Source organism: Oncorhynchus gorbuscha, linkage group LG04 (genome assembly GCF_021184085.1).
Source record: "Oncorhynchus gorbuscha isolate QuinsamMale2020 ecotype Even-year linkage group LG04, OgorEven_v1.0, whole genome shotgun sequence".
Classification (NCBI taxonomy): Eukaryota; Metazoa; Chordata; class Actinopteri; order Salmoniformes; family Salmonidae; genus Oncorhynchus; species Oncorhynchus gorbuscha.
In genome coordinates this window covers 18,757,448-18,775,196 of record NC_060176.1, presented here as the reverse complement: position 1 = coordinate 18,775,196, position 17,749 = coordinate 18,757,448, and the positions used below count along the sequence as shown (strand labels likewise).

Below are 17,749 nucleotides of genomic sequence, written 5' to 3'. Positions count from 1 at the left end.
GATTTGGACTCATACACACACACCTTATTTGTTTCATTATCCAATGTTGGTTGCCCACTCTCTAAAACCAACTGAAACCTATTGGGAATGTGTATTTCAGTGGTAAGATTGAAAACCAATGAAGAGGGGCTTGGAGTGTAAACAGATTATTAACTCTGTGTATTGGGGCAAGATCACTGCATTACATACCTTTGTGATTCCCAATAGATGACCTGGAGCGCAATAGATTTTCGTGCACTTGCTTCGCAGAAATCCAATCGTAATTTCAACCTGATCAATGATTTGCTCAAGCTGATCATGCTCTCAACCGACAGACATTGTGTTTGATGTGCTGTTCACAATAAACAAAGAGGGACAGAGATGAAGAGAGAAAAATAGACATTGAGAGAAGAGGTAGTGATAGAGAGAGGGGGGAGAAGAGATAAAAGAAGGGTGATTGCTTTCAGGGTGAGAGAAAGTGTGTTTTCCTGGTTGGAGGGGGAGAGAAGAATAGTCTCTCTAGATGGGAGGAAGAGGCCCTGCTCTGGCACTGATAAAGTGACTGAAGCCCACTACTGCCATAGTTTGACAATTCCAGCTGCAATCTTCTACTCTCATTTCTTCTGTCCTCCTCTCTGCCAGACCTTGCTCTTTGCAGGCATAATAATGGCTGTCTCAGCACCCTGTCGGCCTGCTCCACACACTCCCCTGTAGTGCCAGGGTTCCACAATAGAAGTACATTTGAGGGGTACTTTTGTTGTGGTGTAGCCCTGACAGCCTCTCATTAGACCAGGATAGAATTAAAAGGGCTCCTCATTCTTCTTCATCTTCCTCCTCCCCCTCATTCTAATTTCCTCCACCTTCTCCTCCTCCCTCCGCTCAGGTCTGACACATGGAGGTGTCTCTGGAGCATGTATGGCAGAACCACTCGCAGATCTGCACCAGTCCATTATCACGGAGATGGGAAAATGCCTTCAAAATGTATGTAGACCAGAAGCTCAGCAGGGAAGAAAAAAAAACAGCATGTGCCGTTTGACCATGTCAGTATGTTCTGATGGTTGGAAGAAAGCGGGCCAGGGCATAGTTGATATTGAATAGGCATGTTCTGCATGATGTGGATCTCTGACTGAATGAAATAGGGTGCAGGCCAGGCAGCAGGCTATTAGCCAGCCTGCCAGCATAGTGGAGTCTGCCACTAGCATAGTTAGTGTAGTCAGCTTAGCTATCACCATTGAGACCGTGTCTGTGCCTCGACCTGGGTTGGGCAAAACTAAACATGGCGGTGTTTGCCTTAGCAATCTCACTAGGATAAAGACCACCTCCATTCCTGTCATTACTGAAAGAGATCATGATACCTCACATCTCAAAATAGGGCTACTTAATGTTAGATCCCTTACTTCAAAGGCAATTATAGTCAATGAACTAATCACTGATCATAATCTTGATGTGATTGGCCTGACTGAAACATGGCTTAAGCCTGATGAATTTACTGTGTTAAATGAGGCCTCACCTCCTGGCTACACTAGTGACCATATCCCCGTGCATCCCGCAAAGGCGGAGGTGTTGCTAACATTTATGATAGCAAATTTCAATTTACAAAAAGAAAATGACGTTTTCGTCTTTTGAGCTTCTAGTCATGAAATCTATGCAGCCTACTCAATCACTTTTTATAGCTACTGTTTACAGGCCTCCTGGGCCATATACAGCGTTTCTCACTGAGTTCCCTGAATTCCTATCAGACCTTGTAGTCATTGCAGATAATATTCTAATCTTTGGTGACTTTAATATTCACATGGAAAAGTCCACAGACCCACTCCAAAAGGCTTTTGGAGCCATCATCGACTCAGTGGGTTTTGTCCAACATGTCTCTGGACCCACTCACTCTCACAGTCATACGCTGGACCTAGTTTTGTCCCATGGAATAAATGTTGTGGATCTTAATGTTTTTCCTCATAATCCTGGACTATCAGACCACCATTTTATTACGTTTGCAATTGCAACAAATAATCTGCTCAGACCCCAACCAAGGAACATCAAAAGTCGTGCTATAAATTCACAGACAACACAAAGATTCCTTGATGCCCTCCCAGACTCCCTCTGCCTACCCAAGGACGCCAGAGGACAAAAATCCGTTAACCACCTAACTGAGGATCTCAATTTAACCTTGCGCAATACCCTAGATGCAGTTGCACCCCTAAAAACTAAAAAAATGTCTCATAAGAAACTAGCTCCATGGTACACAGAAAATACCCGAGCTCTGAAGCAAGCTTCCAGAAAATTGGAACGGAAATGGCGCCACACCAAACTGGAAGTCTTCCGACTAGCTTGGAAGGATGGTACCGTGCAGTACCGAAGAGCCCTTACTGCTGCTCGATCGTCCTATTTTTCTAACTTAATTGAGGAAAATAAGAACAATCCGAAATTCCTTTTTGATACTGTGGCAAAGCTAACTAAAAAGCAGCATTCCCCAAGAGAGGATGACTTGCACTTTAGCAGTGATAAATTCATGAACTTCTTTGAGGAAAAGATTATGATTATTAGAAAGCAAATTACGGACTCCTCTTTAAACCTGCGTATTCCTCCAAACCTCAGTTGTCCTGAGTCTGCACAACTCTGCCAGGACCTAGGATCAAGAGAGACGCTCAAGTGTTTTAGTACTATATCTCTTGACACAATGATGAAAATAATCATGGCCTCTAAACCTTCAAGCTGTATACTGGACCCTATTCCAACTAAACTACTGAAAGAGCTGCTTCCTGTGCTTGGCCCTCCTATGTTGAACATAATAAACGGCTCTCTATCCACTGGATGTGTACCAAACTCACTAAAAGTGGCAGTAATAAAGCCTCTCTTGAAAAAGCCAAACCTTGACCCAGAAAATATAAAAACTATCGGCCTATATCAAATCTTCCATTCCTCTCAAAGATTTTAGAGAAGGCTGTTGCGCAGCAACTCACTGCCTTCCTGAAGACAAACAATGTATACGAAATGCTTCAGTCTGGTTTTAGACCCCATCATAGCACTGAGACGGCACTTGTGAAGGTGGTAAATGACATTTTGATGGCATCGGACCGAGGCTCTGCATCTGTCCTCGTGCTCCTAGACCTTAGTGCTGCTTTTGATACCATCGATCACCACATTCTTTTGGAGAGATTGGAAACCCAAATTGGTCTACACGGACATGTTCTGGCCTGGTTTAGGTCTTATCTGTCGGAAAGATATCAGTTTGTCGCTGTGAATGGTTTGTCCTCTGACAAATCAACTGTACATTTCGGTGTTCCTCAAGGTTCTGTTTTAGGACCACTATTGTTTTCACTATATATTTTACCTCTTGGGGATGTTATTCGAAAACATAATGTAAACTTTCACTGCTATGCGGATGACACACAGCTGTACATTTCAATGAAACACGGTGAAGCACCAAAATTGCCCTCGCTAGAAGCATGTGTTTCAGACATAAGGAAGTGGATGGCTGCAAACTTTCTACTATTAAACTCGGACAAAACAGAGATGCTTGTTCTAGGTCCCAAGAAACAAAGAGATCTTCTGTTGAATCTGACAATTAATCTTAATGGTTGTACAGTCGTCTCAAATAAAACTGTGAAGGACCTCGGCGTTACTCTGGACCCTGATCTCTCTTTTGAAGAACATATCAAGACCATTTCGAGGACAGCTTTTTTCCATCTACGTAACATTGCAAAAATCAGAAACTTTCTGTCCAAAAATGATGCAGAAAAATTAATCCATGCTTTTGTCACTTCTAGGTTAGACTACTGCAATGCTCTATTTTCCGGCTACCCGGATAAAGCACTAAATAAACTTCAGTTAGTGCTAAATACGGCTGCTAGAATCCTGACTAGAACCAAAAAATTTGATCATATTACTCCAGTGCTAGCCTCTCTACACTGGCTTCCTGTCAAAGCAAGGGCTGATTTCAAGGTTTTACTGCTAACCTACAAAGCATTACATGGGCTTGCTCCTACCTACCTCTCTGATTTGGTCCTGCCGTACATACCTATACGTACGCTACGGTCACAAGACGCAGGCCTCCTAATTGTCCCTAGAATTTCTAAGCAAACAGCTGGAGGCAGGGCTTTCTCCTATAGAGCTCCATTTTTATGGAACGGTCTGCCTACCCATGTCAGAGACGCAAACTCGGTCTCAACCTTTAAGTCTTTACTGAAGACTCATCTCTTCAGTGGGTCATATGATTGAGTGTAGTCTGGCCCAGGAGTGGGAAGGTGAACGGAAAGGCTCTGGAGCAACGAACCGCCCTTGCTGTCTCTGCCTGGCCGGTTCCCCTTTTTCCACTGGGATTCTCTGCCTCTAACCCTGTTACGGGGCTGAGTCACTGGCTTGCTGGGGCTCTCTCGTGCCGTCCCTGGGGGGTGCGTCACCTGGGTGGGTTGATTCACTGTTGTGGTCGGCCTGTCTGGGTTTCCCCCCTTTGGGTTGTACCGTGTCGGAGATCTTTGTGGGCTATACTCGGCCTTGTCTCAGGATGGTAAGTTGGTGGTTGTAGATTTCCCTCTAGTGGTGTGGGGGCTGTGCTTTGGCAAAGTGGGTGGGGTTATATCCTTCCTGTTTGGCCCTGTCCGGGGTGTCCTCGGATGGGGCCACAGTGTCTCCTGACCCCTCCTGTCTCAGCCTCCAGTATTTATGCTGCAGTAGTTTATGTGTCGGGGGCTAGGGTCAGTTTGTTTATCTGGAGTACTTCTCCTGTCCTATTCGGTGTCCTGTGTAAATCTAAGTGTGCGTTCTCTAATTCTCTCCTTCTCTCCTTCTTTCTCTCTCTCGGAGGACCTGAGCCCTAGAACCATGCCCCAGGACTACCTGACATGATGACTCCTTGCTGTCCCCAGTCCACCTGGCCATGCTGCTGCTCCAGTTTCAACTGGCCTGGGCCCTAGGACCATGTCCCAGGACTACCTGACATGAGGACTCCTTGCTGTCCCCAGTCCACCTGGCCATGCTCCTGCTCCAGTTTCAACTGACCTGAGCCCTAGGACCGTGCCCCAGGACTACCTGACATGATGGCTCCTTGCTGTCCCCAGTCCACCTGACTGTGCTGCTGCTCCAGTTTCAACTGTTCTGCCTTATTATTATTTGACCATGCTGGTCATTTATGAACATTTGAACATCTTGGTCATTTTCTGTTATAATCTCTACCCGGCACAGCCAGAAGAGGACTGGCCACCCCACATAGCCCGGTTCCTCTCTAGGTTTCTTCCTAGGTTTTGGCCTTTCTAGGGAGTTTTTCCTAGCCACCGTGCTTTTACACCTGCATTGTTTGCTGTTTGGGGTTTTAGGCTGGGTTTCTGTACAGCACTTTGAGATATCAGCTGATGTACGAAGGGCTATATAAATAAATTTGATTTGATTTGATTTGATTTGACTACTGCTCCCTATCAAGGCTTTGACAGATTAGAATGTGTGTGTATATGGATTCAAGGCAAATAAGGAGAGGTGACTTTTAAAATTGTAGCTGAGCCCATTGACAAAAAAGGTCCTGTCATTAAAGCAAGGGATTCAGGGATGACTTTGTTTTGGTTTATTGCTTATTACCATCATAATCATCTGTCCTCTTCCACTCCGCAGTCTGGGCACACGTCTCCGCCTGCCTCGTCTCTGTGTTAGACGGTGATTGCCTTGTATTCAAAGATGCTTCTGTGAGTCTCTGTTCCGACAAATGCTTTTCCAATACCACTCACAGCAGAGCACACCTCATTTAAATCTGTGAAAGGGATTTGGATTCCATCAGCAGAATTCTTTGAGGCGAGAGAAGGTGCAGGCCATTCAATAATGCGTCAGGGATGAGAAAAAAGCACAAGAATATTCTTTCTCACCTACCATATACATACAGTATGCTGAAAGGGCTGCCTCTCTCCTCAGACAGTGTTGTTCATTTAATCCTTCTTTTATTCATAACACAGACCCTCATTTAGCTTTACGGCTTCACGGCAGCATGAGGAAGTGTAAGCCATGTGCCGAGCAGCTTTCAAACACACTGTGAAACAAAAACATTGGACTGATCATAAGCTTTGATCTGAGAGTTATAGCAGAGACTCACTGTAGGATCTGTGTGGAGATTATCATGTAACGTATGAAGTCTGAAGTTTATATTTTGTGGCTGTGTGTGTGTGTGTGTGTGTGTGTGTGTGTGTGTGTGTGTGTGTGTGTGTGTGTGTGTGTGTGTGTGTGTGTGTGTGTGTGTGTGTGTGTGTGTGTGTGTGTGTGTGTGTAGCTACGTGTTTCTGTTGTGGACCAACTGCTGATATCTTCACTGTTGCAGCTTGTTGACCTTCAACACTTATCAGTGCATATCTTTTGTCTAAGCAATTGCCAGTTTTTCAGTCCGAGAGGGATTGGATAATGCATCCAAATTAAAATCTTGTGTAAATCCCCACGCTTGATTGCTTGAGAGCCGCTGAGAGTTGTTCCAACCTTAATGCTGAAGGACTTCCTGTATCCCAAAGTCATTTTCTTTTTCACTCATTTATGAACACTTCTTGTTTTCTGCCCAGGGACTTTTCCCTGGTACAGCTGCATATACAAATACATCTAGCTTAACTATGAAACAAATTCCCCATCCTCTCAGTTGTGCTGATATTTATAATAGTAATATAATATTGTCTGTATATACACGGAGTGTACAAAACATTAAGAACACCTGCTCTTTCCATGAAATACAGTAGACTGACCAGGTGAATCCAGGTCAAAGCTAAAATCCCTTATTGATGTCACTTGTTAAATCCATTTCAATCAGGGTAGATGAATTGGAGGAGACAGGTTAGAGAAGGATTTTTCAGCCTTGAGACAATTGAGACATGGATTGTGTATGTGTGCCATTCGGGGGGTGAATGGGCAAGACAAAATATTTAAGTGCCTTTTAACGCGGTATGGTAGTAGGTACCAGATGCAATGCTGCTGGGTTTGTCACGCTCAACAGTTTCCAGTGTGTATCAAAAATAATCAACATTATACCCTGTGGAACGCTTTTGACACCTTGTATTGTCCATGCCCCGATGAATTGAGGGCGGTTCTGAAAGCAAAGAGGTGGGTCCAACTCAATATTAGGAAGGTGTTCTTGATGTTTTGTACAATCAGTGTCTGTAAAACTCATACATTTGGTTAAACTCAAATTGGTGAACACTTAATTGTTTACCTATATGGAAACAAGGGACTATAGCTGTAATCATCCGCATAGTACTTCAGGCTAGTGATGTTTTTAGTTGAGGCAGTCTCCACCCAATGAGCTGCCTCCTCTGAGAGCCCAAACACTAAATCCGTGATGGCAGGGGTGCAAAGGCTACAGGGAAATCAACTCTTAAATCCAGCAGCTGAGAGGGGTACAGGACAAGTGTCACAGGACACCATACCGCAGGGCTAACAATACTAATGGCACTTATTTTACATTATGATAATTGCCAACACAAAATTGCCACCTAATTTTTCCCTGTTTCTAATTATTGAGCTCTCCAATGCTAGCAGGCACTGAGAGCAGCAGAACATTGGCAGGCAATTAAACTCCTGCAATTATGGTTCCATTGTAACGTGCTACGGCTTTACAGAGGATTTGTGGGGCAGAGAATGATTGCTCTCCGATGCAATTAAAAACGGGACAAATCTGGTCTGGACCTGTAAATGTGTCTGCACACGACGGGTCTTTTGAAGCTTACCGCAGTTACACTCTGTAGTCTTTCTAGGGGTTGTGAAACATGTCCCAGAATATTTGGAAGAGGTCACACGGACAGACTCACCAAATAACCTACTGAGGCAAATCGATTTTAGGATACACACTTGGAACACAGTCCACACGCACACACACACACACACCCACACACAGTGTTTCATCCATAGACACACATTTGCATTTTGTTTCCAGAGTGTGGCATGCTGGGTAGGATTAGCCACCCTCCTCTCCTCTGCAGTGCGTAGCGTGTCGGAGGAAGCAGTGACCCGGTGCGAATGTGCTCGGTAGGAAGTGGCAAAGCACCGGACTCGGACACTATCGGGCCGTGGCCATCTGGAAACAGTGGCAGGAGAGTGTTTATGACTGAGGCAGCCCTCTGGGGAGACTAACGACACCCACATCCTGGGCCGCTACCTTGTCCTCTGCTGCTGCTGTAGACCAGCCATCAAAGGATAACAACTAACAAGTCATTTTAATGGGAGATTATCTGTAGGGCTCTAATCAGCATCTCTGATGGTGCTTAGTGTACAGTGTTATTAAGACCTGCTGTTCTCCATGACACTACTGCTCTTTATCTGTTTTTTTAGTTGCGTAGTTTTTTGATTTTGGAACACCGGTACGTCTCTAAATGGAACTCCTGGTATTAACTCGTAGTCGCTAGGAGCCATTATTAGCTATTAGCATATGTTTCACATGGCATGTTAATTTCCCTTAATTTAATTGATCAAAAACATTTCCAATAAAATCCATTAATTGTAGCCTGGGGCTGGAGAGAACAGCATGTGTTTGTGCCTGTGTGTGTTTGCCATTAACAGGTAGACTCTGCCAATTACAGTTAGAGTCCGTGGAGTTAATCAAACACAGTGCACAAATATACCTCAGAGCAGAGAAAAACAGCTCTCAACTCATCTCTTTAAAATGTCACATTCAAAGTGTCATGGATTAGAAAATGTTTTCTGGGATGGCATGCTTGTTAGGGAGTAGCCGACAATGGCTTCAGAGAATGCATTTGTGGGGGAAAAAATAAGGTTTCCTCATAGTTCCACAGAGATGGTACACTACATGGCCAAAGGTATGTGGACGCCTGCTCATCAAACATCTCATTCAAAAATCATGGACATTAATATTGAGTTGGTCTCCCCTTTGCTGCTATAACAGCCTCCACTCTTCTGGGAAGGCTTTCCACTGGATGTTGGAATATTGTTGCGTGGACTTGCTTCCATTCAACTACAAGAGCATTAGTGAGGTCGGTCACAGATGTTGGGCGATTAGACCTAGTTCGCAGTCGGTGTTCCAATTCATCCCAAAGGTGTTTGAGCAGGCCAGTCAAGTTCTTCCACACCAATATCGACAAACCATTTCATTATGGACCTTGCTTTGTGCACGGGGGAGGGTTGTCTTGCTGAAACAGGAAAGGACCTTTCCCAAACTGTTGCCACAGAGTTGGAAGCACAGAATCTTCTAGGATGTCATTGTATGCTGTAGTGCTAGGATTTCCTTTCAATGGAACTATGGGGCCTAGGCCAAACCATGAAGAACAGCCCCAGACCATTATTCATCCTCCACAAACTTTACAGTTAGCACTAATATATATCTAATTTATATATTTATTGGGGGGGGGGGACTTATAAATCAAGAGTTTCCCCATCTGTTTTTCTGTGCTATGGTGTTTGTTCACTTTCTCTCTTTCCTTTGTTCTATGTACTGAAACTTTCTTAATCCTTGCCTACACCCTCTTGGTGGCACTACCTTCCCTCTGTCAATTACCTCTCTCTCTCTCTCTCTCTCTCTCTCTCTCTCTCTCTCTCTCTCTCTCTCTCTCTCTCTCTCTCTCTCTCTCTCTCTCTCTCTCTCTCTCTCTCTCTCTCTCTCTCTCTCTCTCTCTCTCTCTCTCTCTCTCTCTCTCTCTCTCTCTCTCTCTCTCTCTCTCTCTCTCTCTCTCTCTCTCTCTCTCTCTCTCTCTCTCTCTCTCTCTCTCTCTCTCTCTCTCTCTCTCTCTCTGAAAGTTTTCTGCCATTATGTGAGGCTCACATCTGCATTGCAGTGCCGAGAAAGCAAAGGCTGATTGTGCATGTAGAGAGAGAGAGGGGAAGAGGAGAGATGGCGGGGAAGTGGGAGAAAGAGGGAAATTAAATATGCAATTTAGCCACATCATGGAGTCATGAGTGACACCTTGGTATTATTGCCTTTTGACACACACTAACACATAGACCAATCAATCTCATCCAGAAGTGATGACAATACTGAGAGGGTCATGTACCCCTCCACCCCCATATAGACTCTCTCATTAATGGCATCAGCATTTTTCCTGGTCTCTCTCCATTTCCCTCCTGATGGCGAGACCCTGCTTCATTGTGTTCTGCCATGTTCCTGTAATTGCTGAAACGACCTGCCTTATGCTGAGCATGCACATGTGTGTGTGTGTGTGTGTGTGTGTGTGTGTGTGTGTGTGTGTGTGTGTGTGTGTGTGTGTGTGTGTGTGTGTGTGTGTGTGTGTGTGTGTGTGTGTGTGTGTGTGTGTGTGTGTGTGTGTGTGTGTGTGTGTGTGTGTGTGTGTGTGTGTGTGTGTGTGTGTGTGTGTGTGTGTGTGTGTGTGTGTGTGTGTGGAGAGCAACTCTGTACCCCACCGAGGCCGGCTGGGAGTTTGTGGGGCAGAACGTCAGCAGAGCCGCGGGCGAGCTCCACACTGAGGGAAATGACAGCCTCCAGGCCAGCATTGGTTGATGACCGTGAAACTCTTGCGGTTAACGTAAAGCGAGCGGGATGCTGGCACAGAGGAGGACTGTGAGGCTGTGTGCAATTCTGCCAGCAACACAAGCCCCTCTCCGACTACTATGCAGTACCGAAACAAAACAACAGTCCGTGTTACAATTCATAACACCAGCAGCTATGCCATCCAAGGTAAGCAGAGAGGAGCTAGACAGAACAACTGCTATTTGTCACAGTCTAAGAATAAATTGTTTTTGTGCGTGAATAAATGCTGGTATACACGCAGCAGAGAAGGCTGAGAGAACTTGTAGGTAGAGTAAACTACATGGTCAGAGAACAGTATTTGGGAGAGATAGAGTGCCTGCCTGCCTGCAGTCAGAGCAGAGGTGTCAGGAGAACAGATAAAATGTAGGAGTAAGTGTTGGGAGAGGTGTGGGAGCAGAGGGCAGCCGTAGAGGAGGTGTGAGAAGGTGAGTGACCAAGCGTGAGCTGCTACTGCTCTCTCTGTCATTAAACACCACCACCATTTTAAAAAGCTTCTCTCTCTCGAAAAAGGTACAAATACAGTCTGATGGAAATGTGTGATGTTTTCATGCAGTGATTTCAAAAATAGAGAATAGATAATAGTTTTTCAAACGCACAATCAAATGAAATGGCCTTTTCAGAGAAACTCTGTTGAAGACATTGAGTTCTTAAAAACGTCTGGATTCGTAAATCTATATTTTCCCCCTGAGCAGAGAGCTTTTTCAGGTTAAATTGAGGTTCAAATGTGGTGCTAAAAACAGGTTGTGAAGTGGGAGTGATTACTGGCAGCTTTTTATCATGTAGTTTAACCTCTGGGCACTTAAATCAGCCCTCTTCTCTCTCTCTCTCTCTCTCTCAGTTTATTATGCAGTAACATCACCAGATCTCCTTAGGCAGCTGTGCATCTCCTTATGACTGATGAGGGTAATTTCTCCCAAACAGCAGAATGATCACTTTGGTTTGGTCCCCCAACTCCCTCCTCCTTCTTTATATCCGAGTAGAAAGAAGACAGAGACGTTTGCTGCTATGTCTCCAGCAGTGGGTAGAATGGGTTCAGATGATGAATAGCTCTCCAGTCCCATGCATTTGAGATACGCACACATTGGCTATAATAAAGTGGTTGGTGAGAAAATAAACAGAATTGTGCACAAACAAAAGAAATTGGCAAATGTGTTCAGTTGGTGATCTGGATTTTTCATTGGTGAAGAAATGGAGCTTCTCAATCCTAGAAACTTGGAATAGAACACAACATTTAATACTGATTTAAATAATACCATCATGTGTGAAAACAACAAACCTCCTTATTTTCTTTGAATTTCCTTTGGGGATCCAAAATAATACCCACGCCAATGCGAATTACCTTCATGGACTAGTCCCAGATATAGCGTGGTTCTTATTCCCGGTGTGTGCCCTCAGAGGAGTGATTGGAGAACAGTTAGGAGTTCTGTGCCTCTCTCCTAGCCTCATAGGTTCAGCCTCAGTGGGCTGTCTTTACCAATTTTCCCATCTGTCAGTCACAGGCCAAAACAAATCCACCTGTCTTCCAGGAGGCTGGGCTCAGAGACGCTGCAGCTGTCTGGGCCGGGACAGGAGAGTGTGAGCGCCCTCCTCTGGTGATGGAGAGTCCATTAGTCTGCTTATTAGCCCACTTGTCACCACTACGACACCATCTCACCTGGAGGTGCCTCCAGCACACTAATGTGCAGACCTATCCATGCCCCATCACAACAATACTTTGGTGATAGAAGTAATGGCTCTATCCACATGTCCTATATCATCATGAGGTTGTTTCCAACCTGGTAACAACATAACAACTCATCCATGAGAGACATGCACCTCAGTGGACTCATGATTGCTTGAACAATGAAGCCATTAACACCACATTATGTAAATGGTAATGGTGAAAAACATCTAATAGGATAAAGGCTAAGTACAGTGCAATATAATGCCGCTGACTTTAACTGGCTCTTTGAATTATGTTTTCAATTATAACCTTGCTAATGTAATTCATTGTTTCACAGTCGAAAATGCATTTTTAAAGCTTCACTGAGTCATGTACATTGAACACATGCACTGAAACGTCCTCTAAAGAGATTGACAAAGTTGCTCGGGATCTGCGCTCGCTCCGGCTCTTAAAAGGGATATAACCTCCCCCTCCCCTCCCCGCCATGGCAGGTTTCCATTGTGGAGGGAAAGTGTTCATCTGAGATATGAAATGCCTGTGCCTTTAAGAGGGCTGTCCCCCCTTTTCCTCATGCTCCCCCTCAACCACACAGAGTAGACACTCTTCCTGCGAGCATTTGTGAAGCAGCTCCTGTCCCTTACGTCTCTTTGTGGGGAAACAGAGGGCACACTTTCTAGAGCATAACTGGAGACAGAGACACAGAGTTCCAGGCAGGACGCCCAGGGTTCTAGCCTACAGCCACCCCTGGCACAGCCCTGAGGGGGACAGCTCCCACAGAGCACCTTGGCCAAGAGGTCCACGAAAGGAGAAGAATCAACTGGACCGTCCCAGAAAGTGAGATGAGAGTTGATGATATGAATGATGTGAATCCAACTGATCAATGTGGGATCTGAACCCTAAGTGAGAGGCGTATTGAGTGTGTTGTATAAAGTAGCAGTTCTCTTGAAAAGTTAGACTGAAGCATCGAAGTATCCAGGTTACAAGGATAAAAGCTCATCGAGAGAAAACAAGAGAAAGGACACTTCAGCTGAGAATTTATGCATTTTCAAGGTTCTTTTTTTACGTCTTGAATTGCCCCATTTGTATTCTTAATTCACCACCCAGCGTTTATCTTATTTTTTCAGCTGTCTGTAAAGCAGCATGAAAAGACTCCATTGAAAGCAGTTTCTGCGAGCCGGATAATATTCCTCTCTAAAGCCTTGAAACTTTCGCAGACGTCTACAGAAAAAAAGAAACCTAGAACGAGAATAAGAAAACAATGCTGTGCTGGATCCCATATGAGTACGAGTCGCTGACTGGACTTTTATGATTGGAGAAGATACAGGAGTGAAGAGATGTATTCCGACTGTGGAGTTGGAGTGGCCAGCATTCAAAGACAGTATCAGGTCAGGGACTCTGTCAGACCATACACTGGACCTGGAGAGAATACACAGGTCCCAATGGAAACCGGTGTGACCCCAGCTAGGTGCCCAATATATCAGGTTCAGCCTTACAGTGGGCAGCCCTCCTGCACTGTCAACAGTGTTTCCAACACACAGCCCACTCCGGTGCCTACACATCTAACTCCACCTCCCGCCGCACTCAAACCGGGCCAGGATGGGTTCAAGAAGGTGTGTCGCACAGAGGAGGCCAGCCCGTGCCCCTTCCCAGGATTGGCCTCAGGAGTGCTGGAGATGCGTGTCAAGGAGGGCAGCAAGATCCGTAACCTCATGGGTTTTGCCATGGCTCGCATGCAGGGGGATGTCAGTGGTGTTGGGGTTAGTGGAGGCGGTGGCCTGAGGCAGGTTGTTTTCTCTGGGTCAGGTCGTGCCGTCACCAAGACCATCACATGCGCTGAGATCATGAAGAGAAAAGTGGGGTCTCTGCACCAGCTGACCAAGCTGCGCTACAAGGGTGTGAGGGAGGTGTGGGAGAGCCACGAAGGGGGGGCATCGGAGATGACTGTTCACAGGACCGTCCCCTCCATCAGCATCCTTTTGTCCAAAGACCCCCTGGACCCGCAGGAGCCCGGCTACCAGCCCCCTGAGACCCTCAGTGCTCTCTGGAAGGACAGAGACGGTGTGGATGCCCTACAGACAGCCAGCAAGAGACCTCTTGGTCTGTCCCCATACAGTAGTTTCCCTGACTCTAAGAGAGTGTGTCTGGGTCTGGACGAGGGGACTCTGGCTCTGTCCACCCCCCTGGCTAACTGACTGACTGAACTGGTATCAAACAGTCGAGTGGGAAGGATCAGAGGAGTTCATTCTGCACTGCCCTCCACTGAAGCACAGTGCTGAAACAATCAGAACATTCACTCAGACAGAACAGTGCTTTCTGAGGAGAACTGAACACCCTGCCCACCCCATCCTCCAGAGGTCAGTCAAAATAGGACCTGAAAGCTTGTCTTTGTAGATACAACATTTATTGAACCCATTTCTCAGCACAATCAATCGTTCGCCTTTGTGCCCAGAAATACTTAATGTCATCATACTATATGTCACACTGTAAGAGCTTAGACATGACAGCACACTTATCACATTTTAAATCATCAACACAACAAAACACAGAGCGACCAATCACCCAAGATCCCAGATTTCTGCTTTCAGTAGACTGACAATACCTTTTGAACATTGTCGTTCTGTTTTCCTAATTATAAATCTGTTCAAATGCACAAGGTAGGTCCACAATATTGTAATGAATACACAGAATATCTACACTCCCCTACGTATATATTTGGACAGGGAAGCTAGCATGTTTCATTTGGCTCTACACGCCAGCATTTTGGATTTGAGATCAAATGTTTCATATGATGCAACAATAGAGTATGTCACCTTTTAATTTGAGGGTATTTTCATACATATCCGTTTTACCATTTAGAAATTAATGCACTTTATGCATCTCGTCCCCCCATTTGAAGGTGTCATAAGTGTTTTAACAAAGGCACTTACAATAGTCTACATTTTATACACTATAACACAATAAGTGAATTTGTCGAAATACTTATGGCACCTTCAAATGGGGGAACGATATACATAAAGCGCATTCATTTCTAAACTATCCATAATATGACAAATGTATCATGTTTTCAAATATCCAAACATTCAAATAAACTATATGCAGGAAAAGCCTTTTTTGTGTATTTCTATCCCTCAGACGTGCCTATAGTACTGTACAAAGTCCAGATTGAAAAGGAAAATCACAGCATGCTGATGTGTTGATAAGAGTAACGGGAGTGAAATTTGTCTAAGAGACAGCTGATTTAATGACATGGCCCCTGATAAGACGCAGCTCCAGAACCAAGCAGCCTGACAGATGCTGGGGGCTGAAATACAGGGACAGATTATCATTAAGATTACAACACTACATTGCGGCACACTAGAGAAAAGGATCAAAACTAGGCTTGATATAACTAAACACAGTCAGTGTCCCACCAGAATATGAAACCATAGCAGCAGACTGAACTCCATACCATTAGTACAGTGCTAGGGTTCACGTAGAGGATATCGTATGCAGTGTTTGGGAGTAGTGAACTACATGTAATTCAACAAGTAATTCAATTACATTTGTTAGTGGAACTCAATTCAAATCTTGGTAGTGGTTTCAGTAGTTAATTAACTTTTAGAGGTGTAGCTAACGAACTACACACAGAAAATATTGGTGAAGTAGGCAAGAATTCTCTCTTTTACGGCATCAGACCTGCCCAATTCTCACTTGTAACAGTTTTTGTGTTGAATAGGGTAAATTACACATGATGTTAAATACGATTTTTGGGTATTTGCAAAACATTTTGGAACCGTATCAACAGTGGGCTAATGAAACAAATACCAAAATATCATTTTTCAGAGGTATTTTTCTTTAACATCGGACTCCAGAGTGATATGTTATTGCAATTTGTAGTATGACATTTCAGATATGATCATTTAGTTTGGATGTTTTAAAAAAGATAACTTTAGAGTCATTCCACCTTAAAAAACATAAGAAACACGATTGATCATTTATTTTCATCATGAGCAAAAACTATTGGTTTTCTACCCAAAGTTGCAAAGAAAATGTTTATTTAAACAAGCAAAATTGATAAAAGGGTGTGGCGGCAGTAGCAGGAACAGTGGCATCTAGTGGGCAAAACGTGGTACTTTCACACTAGCTTCTAGTAAATAACGCAAGCGACTTCAATGGCTAATTTCATAGCTCATTCACAGCCATATAAGGAGTCATTGGCATGAGGCGGTTTCAAAAAATGTGGCACTTCCTGATTGGATTTTTATCTGGGTTTCGCCTGTAACATTAGTTCTGTTGCACTCACAGACAATATCTTTGCAGTTTTGGAAACGTCAGAGTGCTTTCTATCCAAAGCTGTCAATTATATGCATAGTCAAGCATCTTTTCATGACAAAATATCTTGTTTAAAACGTTTTTCATCCAAAAATTAAAATATCGCCCCCTAGTCGCAAGAAGTTATAGTAAATAACGCAAGCGACTTCAATAGCTAATTTCTCGGAACAGGAGGAAAAGACCATCACCAGATTCACATGGAATACATTACAAAGGATGAAGAAGCAATACTCCAAGCAGCAGCTCCAAACTACCTGTCAGACAGAGAACTGATATTGTATACTGGTTGTTGAGTTGGGGTGTGTGGGTCCGTAGGTGGCTTTTGATCGTTTTATGGGATTCCTCATGCCTAATCAATGTTAGGTTGCATTATGGATCAAGTCGAATGTTAGGTACTATATTTATTGAAGAATATATACATCCTATAAATTAAAATGGCCAATATGGGTGCAATCAATTATCAATGTTTCAGGAATGCTAATCGTATCTGTTTCAACCTACATAAATGATTTCAGAACAATCTGAGATGGTGGGTGTCACGGCTTGCTGAAATTACCCTTCATTTAGGTAAACAATATGTTTCTTAAGGGTAGCTTTAGTGTAGCTCAACTTCTTCCAGTGTGAAGTAATTGGTAGCTTGGTAAACTATATTTTCAGAGTAACCTCCCCTTCCATATATCTTATGGGATACTGTACATCTGACCCAAAAAGGAGTCAAGTAGTCCTAGCTCCATCTGTTATGGACGACTCATTCAAATACAAATAAGTGTAAGAAGGTTATCCTTTATCAAAAATGATTAGATACTGTCCCAAACCGGGATTACACTTCCCAAGGGGTATTAGTTCTATATCAGCCATGCCTGCTGAGTATGATAACCTTTTACAAATGGAATGAAGTGAACTTTCTCTTCATCATAATGAAAATCTGCAAGGACAACACAACACAAGCCTTATACAATCCATTTATCAAACTGCCTTTAGAGCTCTGGAAATAGTTTTGAACAATTACAAGTGTGAGCCCATGCACTCCTAATATTTTGGCTGAGATGACATCTTTCAAAATAATTTTAAAAAAATAATGAAATGCCAAACAGTGCTTTTGTAGCAAAGGTCTGCCTGCGTTTCACTGTCTATAGCGGACACAGCCATTAACCTCCTTCTCAAACCCATTAAATTAATCTGAGCAAAGCAGAGAACCCAAGGTTGAATAAAGAAATGCTGCGACTGCAATAAAGCCCATATGGAACAAACTGTGTGTCCTCAAGACTGGAGAAGGTTATCACTTCAGGTCGCTGTTATCGTACAGTTAACAGCTTCCAGTGAGAAGCCTGAAGGACAGCCAGTCAGTG

The 17,749-nt window shown here is 44.0% G+C and overlaps 1 protein-coding gene across 1 annotated transcript; it reads left to right on the top strand.

Annotated features, from left to right (window-relative positions):
• The first annotated feature begins 12,713 nt into the window (after positions 1 to 12,713).
• Positions 12,714 to 15,151, top strand: LOC124033127. Its single transcript, XM_046345068.1, has one exon. It carries the CDS (start codon positions 13,424 to 13,426, stop codon positions 14,279 to 14,281), a length of 858 nt encoding a protein of 285 aa, XP_046201024.1. The 5' UTR covers positions 12,714 to 13,423; the 3' UTR covers positions 14,282 to 15,151.
• Positions 15,152 to 17,749: the final 2,598 nt, after the last annotated feature.

What these genes read in the sequence shown, in the direction of transcription:
- LOC124033127 (XM_046345068.1), top strand. Translation starts at nt 13,424, where the DNA reads ATGTATTCCGACTGTGGAGTTGGAGTGGCCAGCATTCAAAGACAGTAT.